Source organism: Pogoniulus pusillus, chromosome 32, assembly GCF_015220805.1.
Source record: "Pogoniulus pusillus isolate bPogPus1 chromosome 32, bPogPus1.pri, whole genome shotgun sequence".
Classification (NCBI taxonomy): Eukaryota; Metazoa; Chordata; class Aves; order Piciformes; family Lybiidae; genus Pogoniulus; species Pogoniulus pusillus.
The window spans coordinates 6765554-6790258 of record NC_087295.1 but is presented as its reverse complement, the minus strand read 5'-3'; the positions used below and the strand labels follow the sequence as shown (position 1 = coordinate 6790258).

Below are 24705 nucleotides of genomic sequence, written 5' to 3'. Positions count from 1 at the left end.
GTGAATATTGATTGCAACTTTTCATATTTAAATCACTTACGTATCAACATTTTGTGTTTTATAGGCCAAGCATGATCAGTTCTGATAAGGACTTCAAGGGAAAGCCTTTCAGTTGAGAGAAACCCGTTTCAGAGATACTGTTCTATCACCTTCCCTGGCATACAAAAATATTTGTATGCAGATTCCTTACCCCTTCCTTTGGAGGTCTATGCTACCTGGGCCAGTTTAGCTTTTTTGTTCTTTTTCTCTCCCTTCATCCTTTATTCTGTCCACACATACCTGCATTTGCTCTGATAGCCTAGTAAAATTACAGTTCTGGTAATTAAACTCTGATTAACAAAACCTTCCTCAATTCCAGTTTCAAACTAGAATGCAATGTCACTGTGAGCCATTAAACGCTTCTATTCGCTAGAAATGAACATCTATGAGAGGTAGCTTAAGTGACTTTTATGTACAGTTTTTAATTGATGCAGGATGAAGGTGCCATGTAGGTGTAAGATACACCTTTTTGTAGTCAAATAGTGAAAGGTTGCAATTCCTGTAAGCACCATTCAACATAAATCAGAGCTTTGCACTCAACATTTTGAATACAACATCTTGAGAAGATGTAAGATTATTTGACATTGGACATAAAAAGCAGCTGGTAGTAAAATATCACAATAAAGGTCTGAAGAAGCTTTGAAAGCGATAGATGACAAGTTACTGAAATTAGGGAGGCCTGACCTGCTTCTCTGGGAACAGCAAGTACATCAGATAAACTTGGTTTTATCTGACCTTAAGTTTCTTGCAATTGCTTTCTTTCTGGCGAGTTCTAAATTCCTTAAATGTTAAATTATTTTGTACTGGCTGCTTTTGGAATCTAATTTTCTTTTATACAGGATGTGGCAAGTGCTTAAAGCAGAGAGAAATGCTAGGAGAGCAGAATGTTCTCAGCACTGCTGGATATTTCAAGCCCGTGATTTATTTGCAATGTAATTCAATTATTAAAAATAGAGAGCATTTTTATATCTTTCAATTCTGCTGCACACCAAATCACAAAAGCCAGATATTTTCTATTAGTGTTTGATAGTGTGTGGTTACTGAGCCCGTAAAAGAAAAAAATAAAGAGCACTTACATTTTTAGTATAAACTATGATTAATTTTTATTAGGATGATACATTTATATATTATAAACTGACAATTTATTTGTAGATTCTTTTTTTTTCCCCCTCCCTGCAAGTTTAGTGGTTTCCCTTGGTGCAGAATGCAGAATTGTATATGAGATATTTGAGTGTCTAAAACGATGTATGATAAATGAAGTAGCATGCTACTTATACGCTTATCATGTTCCCTGACTAGCAACAGGTTCAGCAAAGGGCACAGCCAGTAAATGAAATTTTCCACCAGGACAATATATCATCACAAGAAATGTATGCGTTGGAAACTTACAAGCTTGCTCGAGATGCGGACAAGGTGTGTGAAATGGTAAAAAATGAAAAGCAGAACCAGCATATAGTAAATTCCAAATTCAGCTCTATTTCCATATTGGCTGAGCCTGGGCCTTTAACTGTTTCAAGTCAGGCAGTTTAGAAAATAAAGACACCAACACAAATTTAGCTCAGTTTTAGTGCCGGGATAAACTTCCTTCATTAGATATCTTATAACTGCTTCTGAGAAGAGAAACTGTAAAGCATCTAGTGAGAGTATTTTGGGTTTTTTTTTCAAATCCCCTTCAGAGTCAAAATATAAAGAAACATCTTTAAATGCATATTTCATCCTCAAGAGTTACAGGGTGAAAAAATCTGCTCCAGGAAATGCTTATCATAACTTGCAACACTCTGTGGAGAGCATTAATTAAAAATAATAATAAAAACCCACTCAGTTAAAAAAAAAAAAAAAGAAAAGAAAAAATAGAAGGAGATCTGTATATTTCCCAGTGGAATTTACTTTGTTTACAAAAACATTTCATAAGAAGAATTCCTGACATATAACCATAGAATCCTAGTACACTGTAAATACTCCTGCAATATGGTACACCAAAGTACTAAGGAGAAACTTCTTGGAATTCTGATGGTAAGTGGAATGATGGCTAAAAATAAATTGAGTGTGTCTCATTTTATGGCTACCAGCTGCAGTGCTTCACTGAAGAGACAAGCACTGGGAAAGGTGGTCAAATTCCAGAATTCTATCCAAAAGAAGCTTCTGAAACCTCTTGAAATTTGATAGCTACATTGCAAGATATCCAGCATAAAGACACTGCCTTGTGTCTGTGTATTATGGTAGTGGCTGTGCTTGAAAAACTTTGTAAACTGAGTAGCCAAACTTACTTTTTTCTTACATCTTTATTGGATAAAATTGCACCTCTGGGGAGGTTTGGATGAATTAGTTATACTGTGCAGAGTAATTTTAAACCCAGTAGAAGATACTTTGAGCCACAACATAATTCTATTCCTACTTTTTGTTTGTTTGTTCAATTGTTTTATTTTCTCTTTTTTATTAAGTCTCCCTGTCTTAGCTTTGTCCATCTTAATTCTAATTAGCAACACATCTCCCACATTCCACTCACAAAGGAAGTAAAATGCATATGCAGTCAGACTCAAATATTTATTTCATCAGTGTTCTATTCCCTGCCAACAGATGTTGCGATGGACCTCTTATTACCATGGGCTGAATTATTGCTGCCCTATTCCAAAGATGCTAGTGACAGAGTCACAAAGAGACAAGGGTAAAGGAGTAATATTTCTTTGATGAACCAGAAGTAGTCTCCCTTTTTGATGCATACTTTCCCTGCTCACTCTCCAAGCTCTACGCCCTTTCCCAATGGCAGGTGCAATTTAGCCAAGCGTTTTGATCAGAGAGCAAGATTCTCTGATGCCTCTAGACAGAATCTGTGTCATTCCTAGGCTGGCTCTCCCACATTCTTCTTTTCTCATCCTGTGTGTTTAGGCTTTCTGTTTGTCTGCTATGATGGCAAAATCTTGATCTGATTTAAATCAAGAGAAATTCTGCTATTCTACCCAAAGGGATCAGAACTTCACATTTTTGCTTAATTCCAAGCTTTACTGACTTACTTTGGCTTTACTCTTAGCATTTTTTGTGTCTTGCTGTCTCATTGGATTTACTGTTTCTCTGTACACCTCAAATCCAGATTTAATTTTCATTTTGCAATTTTCTTCTAACTTTTTATCCATGTAATACTAATTCAGAACCAAACTTTTCCTGCTTAGGCTGAAGTTTTCTGAAGCACAGTGAATCAGAGTCTAAAACCAAGCAAACAAAAGGCATTGAGAGCTCTTTGAGAGTTAATTGGACAGGATTCAATGAAGTCCACAATTTTTATAGATCATGAGGACAGACTCTATCTAGTCATAGTGTCCTCTGGAAATTTACCTCCACATTCCCAGTTTCAGCAACACCAATCTAAGAACTCTCTGAGTGAAATTAATTAATTTTGCAACTCAGAGGAAAATGAGACCACTCACTGCACACCTCCAATTTGTGTCCTTTGCCCTCTCACGATCTTTGCAGTGTCTGGAATAAAGGACATCATCTGCCTGGTGGATATCAAACATTGAGAGTTCATGCACTGTCTGGTTAGCTTTGTCACAGAGTAATGGCTGCTGTCTTCCAGAGGCAGGCTCACTCTCAGCATTGATGTGAAGATACCTCGCAGGCTCTATTGCCATTTTAGGACTGCTGGTATCTCCTGTGCCAGCTCTTTGTGCCACTGAGTTCAAACACTCAGACAGGATCACAGGATGTTAAAGGTCAGAGGGAACCTCTGAAGGTCTACGAGTCCAACTTCCCTGACAAAGCAGGACCATATAATCTAGCACAGATTGCACAGGAACACATGCAGATGGGTCTTGAAAGTTTCCAGAGGAAGAGACAGTGCTCTATAGTTCCAAGTCCTCCTACTCATTCCAAAGCAATTTCTTTTCTACTATTTTTCTATTCTTTCTTCCCCCCCCCTCCCCGTATATCATATTCACCATTTTGGACAGCTGCCATATTTTCAGTGCCCTATGATTCATCCTGCCTGACAACCTTCCAGATGGATGGGGCTGCCCAGGGAGGTGGAGGAGTCACCCAGGGACATGGTGGAGTCGCTGTCCCTGGAGGTGTTCAAGGAAAGACTGAATGAGGCACTTAGTGCCATGGTCTAGTTGACTGGATAGGTCTGGGTGATAGGTTGGACTGGATGATCTTGGAGGTCCTTTCCAACCTCGTTGATTCAGTGATTCTCTTATTTGCAACAGTTTCTGTAACCCCTAAAGTTTACTGTTACTCTCGATTGGTTTTGGTGTTTTTTTAACTAATCAAATTGACATTAGCATCCTTGATGTATTCTATATCAATACATCAAAACACAAATCTTGTTCATTTTCTTCTTGCTTTACAGAGTACAAGCAGACCTGAAGTCAGCTCTGATATCTTTTTATTTGCCACCCTTATCAAGGGGTATGGATGAAGATAAAGACAAATGAGCTTCATCATCACTGCTATTGCATAATGTAACAGGAACTACTTAAATATTTGTCTTCTTTTTTGTTGTTTTGTTTGGGTTTTTTTAATATATTGTCAGAGATAAAAGTCTTTTGGAAGGACTTTGAGAACTAATGATTTTTATTGGCAAAGGAATGCGTTTCTTTATCTGTTCAGTCCTTCTTCACTCTGCAGCTCTAATATCTTTTGAGTACTTTGCTGCTTCTGAGACAAATTTACTCACTATTATAAACAAACTCTTCAATAAACTGGCATGTGGAGAATCACAGGTTCTTCATTAAGGGAGATAACAATGATTTAACTTTTATACCAGGTTTCAAAAGCCTGGGGATCTTTTCCTCGCTGTCTACATAGTGCTTTGTTATCTTAAGAAGCTATTTAGTACCTATATGGCTTCATTCTGCCTCTTTTCTTGTAAACTTCAGCATTCTTATCTATCTTTGGCACTATAGACACCTTTTATGGGCACAATTAGTAAACAAAATGAAGCAAAGGAAAAAATAGCATAAATCTACAAGGGATAAGTGCTGAAAAAAAAAAAAGGAGAAAAAGTTTACAACAGAAATTCTCTATTGCAGAAAAAGATTGAGCTGTCCATACAAGTACTGTGTTCATTCTTGCTTCAAAGTACTGTGCAGATACTAGGTTTATATTCAAGGTTCTGCACTCAAAGCAACGTTTAAGCACCATTTTTTCCAATTCTTTGAAGAGTTTTCTATAAGCACTTCTCCTTTCTACTTAAGATGGCTACAACCTGTGTTAATTAGCAGTTTTACAGCTCAGACCAGGACAACTCATCTTGGCCTGAAGGAGTTATCTTGTCCATTTGGAGGACCATGGGAAATCTCATCAGAAGCAACAAATGCAGTTAACAGAAGATCTCTCTTTACAATGTCTTCTAATTCTTCATATTGTCTTCATGGAGTTATCAACTAGTAGCCTGGTAGTCTAAGTTCGTTTAGACAAAAAGACATCTTCAAACTGGGGCAGCCCTCAGTCTTTTGTCATTCCATTGATCAAAGAACACATTCCAAAGTACATTAAAAATCCTTTTCTCTTTAAAGACTGCAAGACCAAGAGAAGTGCAGCTCTCCTTACATTTTCCTGTGTGTTTGACAAACAATCTTGACTTTAGTGGGATTCTTCTGTTGCCATTTTGACACCTATCAACCACTGATATTAATGACACAAGATTATCCCTGATATTCACCCTTAGAAGCTAGATGAGGTGTCCCAAACATAAGGATAATGCAGGATTCATATACTTATTGAAGGGTGGGAAGGATGAGAGAAAGAGAACAGAATTGGCAAACCAACTAGATCCATTCTCCCATGTAAAATAAACTTCTCAGTCTTTAAAAGCCCAAAAAATTTAAATTATATCAATAAAGATTTGGTTGCATTTTAAATTAACTCAAGCAGAAACAGAGTCCACTTAACTAGGGTCAGGAGGAAAGACAATAGAAAAAAAAGGCTTTTGTGGTTCATTTAAAGCACGGTCTCAAAAGTAAAAGCTGCTGATTGCAAAGACTATGAGTCTGAGGTTACATGAACTTAATATTAACTTTACAAATCAGGAACTTTATGATGAAATGGATCTCTTCATTAGAAACCCCCCAACTACTTTGTGGTCTGTGGAGATGCTATCTGATCGTTCAGTGATGTAGTTGTGGTTTGTAAAAATGGGGACCCTAAAGATCGTCAGAGTCAAGTCTCTTCCCTGGGGCCTCTTTACTCTGCTGACACGTACTGAAAAACCACCAGCAATACACTCTCCAGAACTCAATCATTAGCTCATTCAAAGTCAACGGCGCAAGAGTCTGGGGTTAGCAACTATTAATTAGTGTAATTATTCCCAGGATGACAATTACCAGCTGCAGGATCCACTTAACATCTATTCTCAAAACTTGTCTTTCTGCAATGTTAATGTTTCTAATAGGTTCATTTACCACCATTTACTGATTACATTCACTATGGTATATCGTTTCAGATGGACAGGATTGAAAGCCAATACCTAATATTGACCTTTGCAGTATCCCATGATTAAAAAGGGTGCTCCTACCATCATTAGCCACACCATTCTATTGAAAAAACATATATGCTGCTTCTGATAGATTTGTGGTATGTCTCCTCTTCTGAATATGCTTTCAAAATTCATTTCCTGGAGAAATAACTTGGTGTGTTTCAAACTATATTCTTCAATAATACACTTGTCCAAACTAATGCATTACATATATTAGTAGGATAATTTGATGCTTAAGACTATTTCAGCTAACGAGGCTGGTGCCTGTGGTATAATTGCAAATTTTATTCTCCAGTGATCATTAAAGAAGAGTAACGATGGGAAGAGGTACCAATCTACAGTCTGTGTTTGCTCAGCATGGTGCTGAGCCATGTTGAAACTCTCTTCAATTCAGAGAAACTAGAATGCTTGGCAGACATTTAAATCAGACCTCCATATTTCACAAAGGAACAGAGAAAAATAAATAGCATAAGCTTTGATGCCCTAAGGAGCTGACACAAACATACCTCTCCTGTGAAGAGGGACATGGGATGTCCACAACAAACAAGACATGCTAGGACATTGAGTTCATTAATTTAATAACAGAAGGAAGTAAGCCTTTGATAAGATTTTTTTTTCACTAGATTTTGAAAATCAATGGTATTTAAAATCCATGATGGGACCAGCTTCACCAAACGTTTTAATAGAAGCTACTGCCTGCAAAGTATATTAATCTTGTGCCAAATCAGAGCCCTACATTTCAAAGTGTGTAAACTACGATATATCAGAAGTTGTCCCACGTGGAGGCTACAGAAAAAGGAAGATTATCTGTTAGAAGACAGTACAAGAGTTTCCCTTTCCAATACCAGTAAAGTCTGGATTATTGAAACAGGAGAAAGATTTTTCTAGTACAAAAGCAAGAGAAGAATGCAGGGAGTACAGCAGCATGTTATTCTGACATGTTTCTCTTTCTTCATTCTCCAAGAAGCTGACAGCAAGAGCAATCAGGGATGTTGTACACTGAATACTAGACTTCAAAAGGACAGAGGAATAGAAGTAAGGCAGTATGTTTTACTGGAGAAGATTTAATTCTTTACTCTCACTATGCTGATGAGTCACAAATCAGAAGACAACATACTTTAAAAACTGTGTTATTAAACTGTGTTTCAGAGCAGTGGCATGCTATTTTAGCATATATTTTAAAGGGTCTCCTGGACGATGCCTCAACTGTGCAGGAGTAAGTGGAAGCAGCAGTGTTGCTTTTAAATGTGCTGATAGATTGTATTTGTGAGCGTTTGATGTTCTTCTTTAATAACCTCAAGTAAAAGGCTGAATGAATTCAACAATAGTAGCTGAAAAAAGTGCAATGAGTCATATTATAGGAAAATGGAGAAAAGGATACAGGACTCTCCACTGAACACAATCCTATATTGTAGGCTATCTGTGATAACACCCTTTTCATTTCAGTTCAGTCCCATAAAATTACCACTAACATTACAACTCATGCAGAACACAGATAAATGTAAAAATGTCACAGAATTCTTCCAGATGGGACTTTTAGTTCCACTAGATCACCATCTACTTTTTTACTTGTCTAATATTTCATTACAACCTTCCATAAGTTAATTTTCTTTCCACTGACCATGTAAATCACAAATCAATTTTCATTTAAAATGCCTGACTACAGATTGCTCCTGAAAGCTCAAAGCATATGCTTCAGTGAGCTCTCCAACATTCTTAATGCACATTAGAAAAATGTTGTGGTTTTTAAAAAATCTTTTTAAAGGAATTAATTTTACATTAAAGTCTGGCATGAGATCCAAGTAGTGGTACTCTCCTACCCCTCTCCTCCCCCTCTTCTCTAAAAAGCAGGTACACTTCTGAAATGCAACCGAGTCTGAAGCTAAAAGTCATTCATGACAATGACTTTTCTTCCTGAACCAAAAATGCAGGCAAAAATATAAACTGCTTTAGATTTGCAGAAAGGAAACATGATTACTTAATTCCAAACCCCTACTGTAATTGTGTTTCTCTGGGAAACTGATGACAGAAGAGGAAGAAAAGGAGGAAAGCCATTCACAGTTCAACCATTGCCTGGGCTCTCTTTGAAATATTTTTTTCTCTGATTATAAGAGAACCATTGCTTGGTTCTGAATATATAAAAACCTGAATATTAGTAGCTTTACTTACAGAAGTAGCCACCCCAAAACCAATGAGAGATGCCTGTGAGACAAGCAGGATTCAATCTTTAAAGCAATACATAAGAAATGTTTTCTAGGGATACTCAGAAAATGTCCTGAAATAGTAGTCTCTGAAATGTTCCTTTCTTACATTAATTTAAACACGGTGCTCTGCCTCTACCCATTTCCAAATGTACAATTGATGGTCTGGACTTGAGAAGCATGGTCTCTGTGGTGGGTTTTGGTATCATCCTGCTGAGAAATACAGGGCAGCCACTTTATTACTGCGTGCTTATCTTAGCTCCCTCATTAGTAAACAATGGATCATTAAAATGATCCTTTTTTTCAGATTAAGCAGAAGCACTTAAATGCCAGAGATGACTAGGGCATAAGTGTTTGCTGAATCAGTCAGAGGCAAGCACATAGTCATTTAACTGTTTTTATAGGTAGGCTGTTTCCACACACCAGGAATTTCCATGCTGCTTAATCTCAGATTGTTTCTTTGTGCTTCTTTGTACTTGAGAACCTCAGCACCAAACCTTGAAGGACAAAGACTTCAACAGAACAACCGGTTGTGGTGGGAGAAGGAAGGACTGCATCTGCTCTTGGAACACAGGAATTGTAATCCCTTCTAATGCTATGAATTCAGATCACTGAAGACTAATGAATTAAGTGCAAAGAAAGAGAAACGTCAGTCCTGCAGGTCTTTCTTCTAATTTGAACCCACATGCCAGTCTTCCCTTCACTCTATTTTTCTCTGCATACTTTTCTATCTCACTCCACCACTGGGATTGTCTTTCCATCTCTGAAGTTCACTTCTGTGCTGTTTTGTACCACTCTCACAGCTCTTAGCAAGACAGTACAGCTTTGAATCCCAAGTTCTTGAAGCACTCTGACATTGGGATTCTAGCTTGGGGGTGATGGAGAGGGTGTCAGTTTAAATAAGGCTGAGTGCTCATGACAATTGAAAGTAGTTCTGCGTTAAGTGGGGCTCTTTCTCATAATGCAATATGTCAGTGCTGACCACTCAAATGGGGGAAGGGAAAGGCTCTTGAGCAGTCTCTGTAAATAGGGTCTTGCCAAACCATTTGCAGGTTATAGTCAGCCAAACCTTGAGGGTCTTCACGTAGGGATTTTTAAAATCCAAACTCCCAAATGTCAACAGGCCCTCAAGCATCACATCTAATGTGAATCTGCTTCACTAAAACTGAGAGTTGAGGGCCTCCAGATCTGGCTCTGTGCTGGCATATCACAATCACCACTTAGAACTGACCACTTATGTGTAACAATGATGTGGAATTACTTCAGATATGAAGAGGTGTGGGAGAAAATGTTTACTTCCCTTGCTGGTTTAGAGAAAACTCATCATCGAAGAAGGAAGCTATTGATACAACAGCAAAGTCTCAAAAAATGTATCTATTAATAGCCACTAGAATCCTTATGGATTAGGGGTTACTAAAATGACAGCTTGTCTGCTCCTCTAACACAACTTTTGAAGTTAAATACTTTAGATAAACAAATGGTTGGTTGGGTTGTCTGACTGCACAGTAGAAGGCCCACAAAAACATTCAGTGTGGGAGATGCTTGTGAGTCAGTTCAGTCGAGTAGTAGCTTTTTCCCCCCTCTTTTCCATTTTCCTGACCAGCCAAAGACCAGAAGATTGTGCTTTTGGAAGTGGGTTATCTCACTTGTCTTCATCTTTCCCCTCATATTTCTTTTGGTAGCATTCTGTTCCATCAGCAGTGGATTGGCAAACACCTCTAATGGCCAAGAGGTGAGCAGCCAGAGAGGTATCTCAATCATGGGGGGCAGAAAGCATGCAAGATACTTGATTGTCTTTCCATTAACTAAATCCTCTACATCTTTACATTACTTTGTGAAGTTCTTCTCAGGAGGCATTTCTATTCCACAGTTTACTAGACAGAGGCTCTTAGATGGGGGAAGTTAAAGGTGCAGAAGTATATAAAGCTTAAAAGGGACAGAGATATATGAACATGCTAATAGGTACAAGTTGGGATGTGAAAAATATAATATCTGAAGGGATATTAGAAAGAGAAGAAAAGCAAATAATTCTCATTGAAACCATGCAGTCTCCTGAGAGTCTTTTCAATCACCCGTGTTTTCATTTAATTCTGAGTACTTCTTGATGAGAAGACTAAGAGAAAACACAATGCTTGGGAAGCTTATGCTTCCACTTTGAATCACACTAGCAAATACAAACCAGACCTTCAGGTTTGGATATCTACGTGCCCATTTCACAGCATGAAGGCATTCCGTTTTCAGCATTTTGTCTACAATTACTAAACAGAACATTACAGCTGCTGGTGGCTAAAATCAGAGCTGCCAAGTTAAATTTAACTCTGCAGGTGCTGATGGCAGAGTTATTTATTACGTAAGCTGCGCAACCCTGCAACCTGGACACACAGTGCTCTAAGATAAGTTTCTACCTAAATAGCATTGCTCTGAACCATCAACAGTGAGGATTTGTTTTCATTGCATGTGCATCAGTCAGCAATTACTACTTCCTGAAGCACTAACACAAATTTAAACCTGTATCAACATTAGCAAGTGATTTGTTGTGGTAGGAAAGGACCACTCGGTAGGAAAGGACCGCTAGAAGGAGGCATTTGATTTTGAGTCCATTGCTTCCACTCTACCTGCAGTTCAGGGCTTTTACATTGGATTGTATTTAGTCTGGTTTCTTGCACTAAACATGTGAGCCTTGGAGCTGTTTAAAGGGCCAGCTGTTGGTTTAGGCCTTTGCATCTCCACTTGGGTCTGGAATGCAGCTGGCATGTACCTGGACTGGAACTTCTAATTTAGTTTCCTCCAAAGGTAATCTGGTCTACACATGTTAAACTAACGTGATGCAAATGGTGGAAACAGAGGGACTAATTTCAAGTCTGTTCTACTTCTCTACAGTATCATACCTAGTAGATGCAGTCTGCTAAGTACTAAAATTTATTATATCAAAAATGTCTTAAACTCCTGCCTTTCTGCACCACTTCAGTGAAAACTTTCCCCTTCTTAATACCAGTAAGTCTGCTTCTCAGCCCTGGTTTATAATCTCCACCATGCTGTTTATGAAATTATCAGATCAGGAGACAAAGAGAATGCAAGTGAAATGTGACTGTGTATAAACTGTTCTGTATTGTTATCTCATCCCATTCTGTTATTTACTTTTCTCCAAATCAGATAATTATATTTGTATAGGTGTAGGTATAGATATAGATTAGATGTTACATTACAAAGCCACAAGGGTTCCTGATCTTGTTAACATGATGGTTGTCATGGCTGTTTTGTTTTGCATGAGCAAGAGCTCATTACAGAGAGCCCTTGTCATTCACATCGACTTGTGTCTTCTCAATGGAGCATTTCTGAAATAAATGGCAGGACATATACATTTCATATTTCATTTCAAACTGTACCTTGGACTCTTGCTCTCACTAAAGTCAATGGGACTTTGGGACAAAGGAAGCTTTATAGCTTGTGTTTTCACAGGCATGCCCTAATCTCTTGTTCATTGTGCTTTTAAGGAAGGCCAGTAGTGATTTCAGAATAATTTTGCTTTCAGGCATTATGTCAGCTGGTCTATTTGGCTACCTTCTGTCCTATGTTACTTGCACACTTCCACTCTCCTAAGGCTCAGAGGATGTGCTAGATTCTGTATTCACAGAATCACAAAGAATCACAGAGCAGAGCATGTTCCTTGCAGTGCAGTAGGATGCCATGATGCAAGTACACAATCCTTACTCTGTCTCAGTTAGCCAGAATGGATATAGTTTGTCGTGCAGAAGAGGTGAACTAAAAACAAGTCTCACTGCTGGGGAGGGTAATAGCAGCACTGCTTTTGCATCAATCCCCTGCCAGGCAATCCACAGACTGACACTGATGGTTGCTCTGGAGGGAGTCACTTACCCTCCAAGCTAGAGGTAAGATGCCAGATAAGCAGTAGCCTGTAAAAAGGGATTAAAAGAAGAGAGAAAACCAAGGGGAAAGATTAAGATAATTTACTCTTGTATATTGTATCCACCATAAATCCCATTGTCAGTATCTATTGTTCAAGTACCTGACAAACTTCTGTTTCTCTCCCCTCCATAAAAGCCTCCATCATATGGAAAGTTGAGTACCTTTCATGGCTTTATAATAAACTGGAAGTGAGTAACAGTGCGATATCAAAGGAAATAAAACTCCAGTTGCTATTGCTGCTGGGGTTGCCTTCTGAATGTGGCTTATACAATATTTCATCTGTGCTGACACCTTTCACTCTCAATTATTTGGGTGCTGTCAAAACAAATCAATCATATTATAGCACTGTGTCTTCATGTTACCATTCCACTGCAAGTTAGCTGCATTAGCTTTGAAATATATGGAAGTATAAAATTTATCTTTATTATTTATTTAATACAACTTTCTCCCTTGTGAGTTATCTCACAAACATAGAAAACTACAATTATCTGATGTCAAACATTGAATATATATAAATACCACTAAGAAATTTTAAAATAATGGCACTCATGGGAACATAAATGCATGGAGATACACTTGATCAGTCTCACAACCAATGATATTCTCCTGACAAATAGTATATGTGTTTAATTTTGGTTGCAGCTGGTCAAAGTGCTTGTGAAATTACAATTATCTAATATAAAGCATAACCAAAGTGTGTGTATGGTGGGGGGATTTCAAGAGCTCCTTTTGTTACCAGTAAAATAAACAAGGGTAAAAACCCACCTGAGACTGAATATTCTTAAAGATGCTACAGTGCAAGGATGGGAGCATGGTTTTCCTTTACAGTTCACAGGCATTGATTTGAGAAAGAAAAGGATAACATCTTGATAAGAGCATCTGAAAATGATGGTTCAGATTGCTAGACTTACACTTTACAGAAAGCATGTTCAAAATTTGTTCTTGAGAGGTTTTATCCTTTTAAAACTAAGCAAAATAAAAGAAGCAACTTCCAGGTTGCCAGTAAGTGAATTCCCTGAAAACATCCTGCTATAATTTCCTAGCTTCTTAGATAGGATTCATGTCCTGTTACAGTTGCATCTTCTAAAATACAGAATCCAGACATAACATTGGCAAAGTGACAGCAGGGTTATCCAGACCTTGCTGATGCACTGGGAAATTAGCTACAAAGTACAAAATACATCCAGAATTTTTGGGTTGCAAATAATTTTGGAATTGAAATATAAAGCATGGATTGAAACAATGCTGGATGAGGAAAGGGACAAGAGACTGAAATAGAATCTGAGAAACAGAAATAGATGCAAGAATCAGATTATGTAAATCCAAATCAGCAGCATTGACTTGAATAGAATTAATCATGGAAGTGAGATGAGAAACTTGTCTTTATGATGGAGATTTATTTTTAACATCACATAATTTATCATAACAAAACACAACTAAGACAAAGAAGAGTCTGTAAGATATGTCAAGTCTACAGATGATTACATTTAAAAACTATACTCACGTTAAAAATTACTGTAACAGACAACAGTCTAAAACCCCATATTGTTTTGGATCTTCTTAAGCCCAGTGGAAATTTCCAATCCTTTGGGCTGCCAAAGGAAATAAGGAAAAGCCACCTGATTATTTTAGGCACTGAAAAATATCTAGCTTCTTATAGAGGCCTATGAACCAGAGCAAGGCTTAAGAATTTAGGACATTTAGTCTGTGTCTCAGGAGATCAAAGCACCTAACAGCAGTGGTTTAAGCCACTGCATAGGAAAGCAAACTGCTAACTATGCACAGAGTCATTTACAGGTGGGTAGGGAGCTGTAGGAAACATGCATGGATTGTTGGCCATCACATGGGACCTCTGGGGTGGAGCACAAAGCAGAACAAAGGTCTCACATCTGCGCTCTCTGCTGCATGTGTCAGACCAATTGGCTTGCAAAGACGAAGCATTCAAGAAATGTAAGTAGCTTCAGGGATCTGCAGGAAAAGGGACTGGGGCCTGAAGATCTTCATGAGCACAGATTTCTAGCCAAAGGACATAAGATTGCATAGAGTTCCAGGGACAAGAAAACTGAATGAAGTTCCACTTTCATCATTTCTGATGTCACCAGACAAGTCCTGTTTCCATTTCTAGAGCAATCTTAGTGGCAGATGCAACTCTTTTCCCCCTCTCCTTGAAAAAGACCCTAAACCCAAAACCAACAAACAAGCAACCAAAACAAAAACAAAACCCAAACTAAACCAACCAAGCAACCAAAAAAACCCAACAAACCCCTGTAAAATGTTTCAAGATGCACAGACTGAGACATTAATAATAATGTTGTAAGACATCTTCAGAACTTTCCATGACAAACAGAAACATCAAAAGATATCTCTGTAAAAATAAAAGATGTTTGCTTCTGTGGCACAGAACTATGTAGACTTTGAAGAAATTTCATTAAAAAAACGACTTCCCAGGAGATTAGTTTGTATGTTCCATGCATTCAAAATTGACACTATTAAAAATGCCTGTAAACCCAGTTGGTCAATAAAGACTTTGTTGTTTTTGTGAGTCCCTAAATATATATGTGCTTGATTAGAATCTCACTGGTCTATCAAGAATATGAGTTTGTGTCCAGGGAGTTTTTAAAACACGAATCACAGGCATTTTATTAATACAAACACCATGGAAAAACAAAGGAAATTAAACCACAAAGACTATAAATGTCTGACTTAAATCCACTAAGGCAAGGAAATTAAGAGTGAAGGCTGCAAATCCATCTTGGTAATCTTTCTACAACTCACTCTATTTCAGTAAAGGGTCTTGGATCAGCATATAAGTCATATGTGCACATGCCATATAGATGCAACTCTCTAAATGCATGTGATCTAGATGTACCTGCCTCTGTGAGCGTGACCTACCAGTGCATGCAGCATGTGAACTACAATGTGGAGGAGAGAAAAAGTGTGAGAAACACTGGTTAGAATTTTCACTTGTATTTGAAATTTCTTGGCTTTTGTAACACTACACTAAGTTAAGTGCTTAAAATTATTGGAATGAGTTTTCCCTAGGTTAATTTAAATTGTCACGGTCTAAATTCAAGAAGAAGATTAAAGGCTCCTGGAAACAGGTGCAAAGATATATTTTAAAAGCAACATTAAAATGCATCCATGCTCTGGTTGATAGAAATTTCATTTCTAATCCTGCAAGCAGAGTATTCCTGCCAGGAGCACTATCAGTCTGAGTCAGGGCTGAATGAAGGGGTGCATACACAGAAATGCCCAGGTCTTGCGTACCAGTCACACACCACAACTTCTAGTCCCATGGTCATGTTTGCTAGAGGATGGTTAACCAATAGGGTTTAGGTGGAAATTTTGGGGAGGCACAGACCACTTGTCTTTCCCATCTGCTTCTTGGCATACAAGCCTGGAAAGTTAGACTGACAAATCTCATCCCACAAAGCTTAAATAGGTGTGAGGACTTTGATTTTGGAATTAATTTGACCTACATCACATCATTACACCTCACTGATGTTGTTCCATAACTATCAGTAGCAAAAAAATAGGCATATCTGAGGTCTGTTCTAGGTGGAAGTCAACAACAGAGCACACAAGAATTAAGGTTGCTGTGTTTTAATGCCTCTGACAGCAGAGCTTTAAGTTATGGGGTAGAAAATCCGAACAACAAATGGCTAACATAGTAGGAGTGATCGATAAACAACTAGTAACTAATAAAGCCCTGAACCTTTCACATTCCTTCTGTAAAGTCAGCAATTTGCTGCTGAACAAGATGAACAATTAACATAATGCCACAGCACTCCTATAGAAGAAATCTCCTGTGGTAGGGAAAAAACCCAAACAAAACCCTCATCCAGAAAGATACTTCCCCTGCTCAGAAAAGCAGGTTCTGCCCCTTCTCCCAAAAGCAAACATTAGGCCTCCCAAACAGCATGTTTGCTGGGAGAGCAGATGGAGACACGAAAGCTTCTACCTACCCCATCTTTAGTGACCTCTGCCTATTACTTCTGCTCCCCTACATCATGGGTTGGATGGGATACAGATGTAAGCCCAAGGAAACCTGCTCTAGCAGCTGCTAATGTGTGAGTGCTACGTGCATGGCACAGTGTGCTTGAGGATGCACAAATTTCTCCTATTTCCTTCCATCTATTAAAGCAGGAAGGTTAGTCTTAGGGGGTGGCTAACCCCTTCTCTGTGTAAGTGAGCCCTTCATAGTGACTGCATCATGTGCAGCACTTAGAGTGGTATATTTGGTTTGAGGGCTTCACAGGAATTGCTAGCAAGTGCAGCTCCTTTTCTTGGCTGTTGTCATTCTTGTTCTGGTTATGTTAGTACACTGCAGAAGTACCTGGGAATAAACTATTCCTCTAAGTGAAACATCATTTTGATTATTACTGACACTGGTGCTCATTAAAATACATAAGTGAAACACTGCCTTTCTGTAGACTCTGAAAGCTATTTCATGTTACTTGAAGGGGAATACAAATGAATAGGGACTGCGTCACTTTAGTTAAAAGGGGAGAATGTTCTAAGGAACTGGAATTTGGACTCTCGATCAGCAAGCAATTGAGGTTTGTAGTTTACTCCTTTTCTGTCTCTTTTTTGTTTTTCATCTCTCTCTGATTTTTAAGGTGTGTATACACGGAGGAATGGAGACAGAGCATGTTTATTTTATCTATTGCACAATTAATGATACAAATCTGTGCTTGGATGAAACAAGATCTAATAAATGTAAACAATACTTTTTTCCCTTTCTGTTTTTGTCTTTAGCTAACAACAAAAAAAAAAGCCTATTAATTCTTTTTTTCCCCCACCATCTATGCCTATTGTTACCCATATCAGTGCATTTTAATGGCTGTCTCCTGGCTCTCAAGATGTTTAATACATTTCTCCTTCCACTGTATTGCAGCTAAAATATGACCTCCCACGGTTTAAATAATGTAATTTAATGATTTCACATTTTCAGCCATCCAAGGCTTCCTTTCAGCACTGAAGCCTTTCACTAATGATTTGGGGAGATAGTTTGTTCTCATTTTTTTCAGAACTCAAGACTGAGAAACTCTGACTTGGTAATAAATTATTGACACCCACTTTAGGAACAGTACAATGTGTAGTGGAAATAAAATACACAAAGTTTCAGTGTCAGGAAGCTAGAATCTCCAACTTGTTGATTTCTTTAAAGGTTCAAGTGTCATTCAAGCTGTGTATTGGTGGAGATGTCTAAACCACTCTCGTGCCATTATTATGTGATCTAATATATTTGGGCAGAGTGACTCACAAATTGTTATCCATGCCACACATGTGGCCAGCAGCCAGCCAATAGGTAGTAGCACACAAGTTTTTCCTAATTTCTAAGATGCATACTATACTAAAAGGTTAGGTCAGATACATTACATTTTTAGCTAAAGCTGCTGTGGCTCTCATGGAAAAGTGAATGATATGAGAGGACAGCCTTTAGTAACTCCTCAATACTGGAACACCTTCCCATTTCCCAGTAGTTTCAACAGGAAAGCAACAGGGGTAAAAAATTCTATTAAGAAAACAAGATAGAACAAACTGAGCCCCCAGAAAAGGTATCTTTCTGTCCAGATATAAAGAAACATGACACTGAGACATAAAAATCAGATGGAAGAGAACGTCTTTCCATGAATATCAGCTCCCAGACGTTATTGAGTACTCTGACATTACGTAACTACTAGTCCCTAGGAGAGATTCTTGAGAAAGATACCTAAAATTAAAAAAAGAAAGAACACCCTTCCCCCAGAACCTAGAGAAATGCACTTAGCAAAGTAAAGGAAGGAGCTGAAACTGAGGAGATTTTCCAAAAGACAGCTGAATATTGATGAGCATCAGTTTGGATGATAAGAGGAAAGATGTCACGGTGTTCTCTGTGTTGAATCAACAGGGACAGGCCAAGAAGCAAGGGACTAAAAGTAACAGACAAGCAACACGTTATCTTGCAGGGCACCTGTCTCGCTTCTCTTCTCACAACCTCATCACTGCTGTTGGAACACCTTTACATTTTGTTGCTGCTTGTGGAAGCGTGGCTGTGTTCCAGCTGTAATTCTAAGGCACCATGAGGGGAAAAGAGATGTGTAAATTTGGTGGGACAACAGCTGTTTTCTTGAGTGATTCTAAAAGTCTTATCTTCAGTGCTTTTAGTGGACTACAGTAAAAAGTTATGGTTGTTGATTGTCCTGCTTTCTTCAAAGAACTGTTGTTGGAAAGCCAAAGTTCCACAGACGAATCTGAGTTACACTTAGGGATTTCTTTTCAGTCTGAAGCAGATGCCTCTGTTCTGACACCAACCCTCTCGTATCCCAGTTAATTGTATTCTTTGCCTATTCCTTGTGCATATGAAATTTGCTTAACAGAAGCCAAGGGAAACATATTATTTTAGGTTTCACACAAGAATTTACACATTTACCTTCCTTCCATTCACATACATTTGACAGCCTGAGAAAGTTTGGGTTTTACAGCCTGCAGAAGGTTCCAGGGATACTTTAGATCAGTCTTCCATTACTTGAAGTAGGCTACAGGTGAGCTGGAGAGGGACATTTTACAAAGGCATAGGACAGTTGGAAAAAGCCAGATGACACATAAGGAAGAAACTTCACTCTGAGGGTGGTGAGGGACTGGAACAGAGTGCCCAGAGAAGCTGTGGAGACCCAAAAGCTGAAAGTGTTTCAAGCCTGGTCAAAAGTGGTGTAATAGGTGTCCCTTGGCAGACAGGGTGGAACTAGATAACCACTAAGGTCCCTTCCAAAAAATCAGGGCTGCATAGCAACTGAAAAATTCAACACAGATACGTTTGGAAGAAAAAAAAAAAAAATCTTATAAGTAACTGACAAGTGAAGAACAGGTAATTTCACTGAATAAGATATAACACATGGCTACATTCCATATAATTAGTCACTCCTTTTCACCGCTGCCTTGAAATTCTAAAGAAACTCTTGTTTCCTCATTTTAGATACTTAACATATTTCCTGTCTAATTCCTATCACTGAATGCTCTTTTTGCTTTCCACTAGCAAGGCTTTTCCTTGTTTTATCCAGTCACCTGGAGGCACCATGCACACCATCCTGACCCAGAGCTGAAGATCCTCAATAAGAAAACCATAAACATCGTCCTGACCCAGAGCTGAAGATCCTCAATAAGAAAATCAGTTAAACGTGTATGTGGATGATACAAAACATTGATCAACTTCTGTACGAATTTCAGTACTGTTAGATCCAAACTTTTCTGAATCCATACATTATTCAAAAACTCTTCAGAGTAGTTGGTTCTTTTGTTGGTTTTGTTTGTTGGTTTTTTTTTGAGTTACCTGGCTGGTGTAGTTTCTGAGGAAGAGGTTTAGAAGTTTACAGATGAGAGGAGAAAAAGACAACACAAGACGACTCAGCTCACAGGAGTTGTGGCAATCTATGCTTGACTGCACTGGAAACTCCGGGATATTTGTGAAAAGTTGTCCCCCCAGTCATCTAGGCTGATTATGCCACAAGGAGATTTAAGAGGGATGGAATCTGATGAATACAGTCTGATTTTTCCCCAACTGCAGGAATTACTAAAACTGTATTGAAGCACAGGCTTCTAGGAGTATACCTACAAAAGTGATGGCAACAAATCAGAGCACATATCTTATGATTGTATTTCAGCTAAACACAGCTAACTGCGTCCTCTAGAGATACACCACTCTCACCTGACTCCCACCTCCGTTTACATGCACATTAGGTAGAGGGCTACATAGGAAGCAAGAGAAAGCTACAACTGGGATTCAGGGCTCTTAAGAGCTATCTTAACCAAGTAGCTTCATTTCCTTGAATATCAATTTCACTTCCAAATACTAAAGGTGGCGACACTTGCTTAGAGGCTCAGGTGGGAAGAGTAGAAAACACAACAAACAGCAGCATAACTAAACAAATTTGTCTTTTCTGTTCCTGTCAGCTGTTTTATGGAAGGCATGATTGCATCCATAGACAGGGAACCACACTTGATGCTCTGGCAAGTCCTTATTTGATTCCATGCTTCTACCTACCAGTAAAGATTACAGAGGAAATCTTTTCATCTGGTAAGGTCACTGCTTGCAAAATTTATTTGGCAGCAGTTACACCTTTTAGCTAGCAATTAGACACCCATGGCTAAACTGAAGAGCAAAGGTTGCCTGGCTTAATCCTTACCCTCAAGCTTTGCCACATAGGGTGAATAAATGACGCAAGAACTGCATAGGCCTATGTTTATTTATAATACTACATAGCCAGCAACTACAACCTGGAGCACTCCAGAGTGGAAGGATACATTTTTATAATGCCTGTTTCTTCATTAAGATTTCATCATCCACCTACGCTAAAAAGCCACTTCCCCTTCACTTTGTTATATCTGCTTTTACCCACTCCTGTTCCCACATTATTTTTTTAATCTCCAGTTCCCTACTTTACATGCACTCTCAAATTTTAAACAAGCAAAATTTGTGCATTAGTGTGTCCTTTTCATCTATGATTTATGAATGACAGGTTCTTCAGCGCAGCTTAATGGTATGAGAGAGACATTATTTTAAACATTAAAGTGAAAACCATTTACAACTATGATAAGAGAGGTCTGTTGGTATTAAACTTTAAAACATGCACAAGGTAAAGGCAAGTAGCTGCTCCAACAGGTGAGAGTACTAGGCATGTGGTTTGTAAGGGAGTTTGTTCAACACATGAGCTGTCTCTTCCTTTTCTCTGTTTCACAACCTGTAGGATATGGTGCTTCAAGCACTTCATCTGGTAATCAGCAACCAGCAGAATTTACTAACTTAGAAGTAGATAAGGGGCAATGTAGAGCATTCAATTAAAAAACAAAAATTACCAATCTCTTCTAGGACAAATTTCCCTACCATTTACATCATCAAGAAATCAAACGAAATAAATTGAAAGAACTAAAGCTTTACTTGGATACTTCCTGCTCATACCTTTACCACTTACACATTGGACATTCACTTTCTTACCACCTTCTTGCATTAAAGTTGTACTGTTCTATCATAAGGTATTGGCTGATATTTCTTTTGCTGTACCTGGTTCCATTCCATTCAGCAGCAACTACTTTCTAACAAGTAATCAACCTAATTAGGAGTAGTAAATAAATACATCTGTCCCTAGTATCGTATGTGTTGATTGAACAGCAGACAATGATAAGGAAGAACAGAGAGCTTACAGAATAGCATTTCAGTCTGATTTTAAACCAGCAGATATTCTAAGGCAGAATTATTGCAAATAAGGTACAGCTCAGGTGATGGGGAGGACACATACAGAAATGGACTTTTTGATAATGGCTTTGTAGTGATGCAACTCCCTTGAAGATTGGATGAGGACAGCAGAACCTTATTGATAAGGCGGATCTCCCACAACAAGACTGCATATCTGGGACACTGATGACAGCTGAAAAAACTTTGATTTTATAACAGGTATGTTGGGTTTTTGTTTGTTTGCTTGAGTTTTGGGTTTTTTTAAAGTGATTTTCAAGCAATACTGTGGTTTTCTGTCCTTATTAATTTGGCTACCTTAATCAGCGGTGATGAAACAGATACTTGTCTTCATGCTGAATTCACCTGTGAGTAGGGAAGTTTGATCCCTGGTGACAGAAAAGCCTAATGAATCATACAAGTACTTTATGTTACTGATCCATAGAATCTAAGAATCAATCTCCAACCTGTTTTCATAAAAATGGAAATATCCCTTGAGTATCTCTCAAGTATTCAAAAACAATCCAGATATTAATTTTTCAATACACATCAAGAGCAACACTTCACTGGAGAAGAGACCAATCCACTTAAAGAAAAAATGAAACAAACACGCAAAAGAACCTATTAGAAAAATGATAACCATGGCTTACCTTGTAGATTTTGCAGTGGCAAAGTCATGATGCCACCTGCTGCAGCTGCTGCAACCAGCCCTTGGATGTTGGTGAGATTTGCTGTAGGTAGAGTTAGGACGAGTCCTTGTTGGCCTCCCAGCTGCCCAGCCATGTTGAAAGGAATAAGGATCGGCTGATTCAGGGCTGGAGTGCCTCCTGGCATCACCCCTGCTACTGCTGAGGCTAACTGTTGGGCTGTCAGTAGCGGCTGTAACAAAACACAGGCAGCAGGTCCATTTTGCTGTGCGGAGCTAAGTGTTAGGCGCTCACAACTCTGCTGACTTGAGATCCTTCGTGTTCCATTATGGACAGGCAGTGCTTCCAATATCTCAGAGCATCCGTTCTCATCCACACAGACAATTCTGACAAACCTGACAGGCTGCAGCTGTAAGCCTGACAGTCATGTAGCGTGGTAGCAATCCCAGTTGAGTTAAGGCTAGAAAACTCATTACACATGCACTGCAGATAATTTATGAACATGAGAAGGCCTAACTCAAGTCAGTTTCTGAGTGCCTAAATGCCAACATATCCCATATTTTCCCAGTTGTACAATGATTGATGAAAACAGAAAACACTATAGGAACTATTACCAGAAGCTATGTGGACCAAGACTGCCCTGGAAAGTGGAAGAATGTTGAGTATCTTAGAGTATGTCTGACTTGGATACTATGGTGAAGTGACACAGCAATGGTTTTAAATGGTATATAATGCCATACTATTATGCCTGCATTTTGCTCTAAAGAAAATAAATACCTGGCATAAAAGATAATGAAATGCCTTTACTAATGCAGGAGCTGTGTGTGCCAGGCACAACTGCCAGAGCCAATAAAGTTGTATTAAAATTGCACAAGCTTTTGAATATTAAATTATGGCATATATTAAAAAAAAAAAAACAACAAAACCAAACAAACTTCTATAAGGCATCCAAATAATTTAACCTCCTAAACATGCAAAACTGCTGTGGTTTTATTTTAGAAAAGCATACAAAAAGCTAATCTGTCCAAACAAACAGCTTTTAAAACATACATGTGATATATACATGCTCCCTTTTTGTAATACTAAATGCAGCCCAAAAGAGTCGAATTTCCTACATTACAAAGATCAAAGGTGATCAATTGCAGTTATTTACTTTCAGACTGCATGTCTTGATTAGTCAGAAGGAAAAAATACTGACCTGAGGCCCAACAGGGAATGCAGGATGGGACTGACTGGGTTGGTGCTGGTCTGCTGGGCTCGCGTCAGGCAGCCCCGTGTTTCCTCTGGCCTCTGAAATCCAAAGAGCAGACTGATTTTAATCTCAAGCCTGGGGACTGCCACATTACCTTCTACTCTGATGTCACATAACATCAAGCTGAAAATGATATGTTAAAGTGCTTTATCAATAACTCAAGCACTCAAATCACTCATTAGCTGCATAAATTATGCTTACATTCATTCAGACCAGCCGACTCATTCAAGGAGCTACAAAAATCTGACAGCAGTGAAACTGAAGCTATCATCAACCCAGCTAATGTGGGTTGCATTATACATCAATTTACATACAGTGCATGAGCACTCCGAGTGTGTGGGAACTGCATTTTTTACGCTTAGGTGAGCATCAGCCATTCTAATTTCTGAAAGCAAAAATTATCTGAAAAACAATCAAGTCACATCTACTTTGTATCTTAATAAAGTATTTTCTTTTGTTGGTTACTGAGGCAGTGAAGGCTGTACTGCGTGCAATAAAAAGGCACTATGAAAACTGAGAAGAAGTAGGCTTCCAAATGACAGCTTGTTTTCTAAATTACATGTGGGGGGGGGGGGCAAGCAAAATTCTGTGAAACTAAGGATTTCCAGCATTTACCGAGCTGATCAATATCCAACAATCGAACTATATGCTGGGCACTAATGACTTGCTAAGCACAGAACAGAGTCCAGCCCTGCTGAATTTTGCTGAAGTCTGCAATACAGATTTGAAAAGGAAAAAGAGAAGGAAAACCATCCTGTGAATCCTAAGAAAGTACCAAGATGTTCTGAAAATTACGTCCAATCCTCCATTTCCTCTGGGCAAAGGACTTTTATTGATCCACAAAGTTTCTCAGTGCTGATAGCATGATCAGACCCACATTTATCTTTGAAGTCAAAAGAATGACAGAAAGTATCAAAAGTAGCTGCAAGAGTCCTGTACTCTGAAAAAGAAAACTCTGGCAC

General features: G+C 38.6%; 1 protein-coding gene across 3 annotated transcripts in view; it reads right to left on the bottom strand.

Annotated features, from left to right (window-relative positions):
- Nucleotides 1-24705, bottom strand: part of POU6F2 (POU class 6 homeobox 2) — a 303523-nt gene that overhangs the window by 168311 nt on the left and 110507 nt on the right. For all 3 annotated transcript variants that reach the window (XR_010308035.1, XM_064169525.1, XM_064169526.1), the window contains exons 3-4: nt 23690-23781; nt 22495-22723 (exon numbers count right to left, since the gene is read on the bottom strand). Coding sequence is in view for 2 of the 3 variants with exons in the window: in XM_064169525.1 (XP_064025595.1) it covers nt 22495-22723; nt 23690-23781 (321 nt within the window). In the remaining variant the exon portion in view is untranslated. The remainder of the gene's footprint in view (nt 1-22494; nt 22724-23689; nt 23782-24705) is intronic.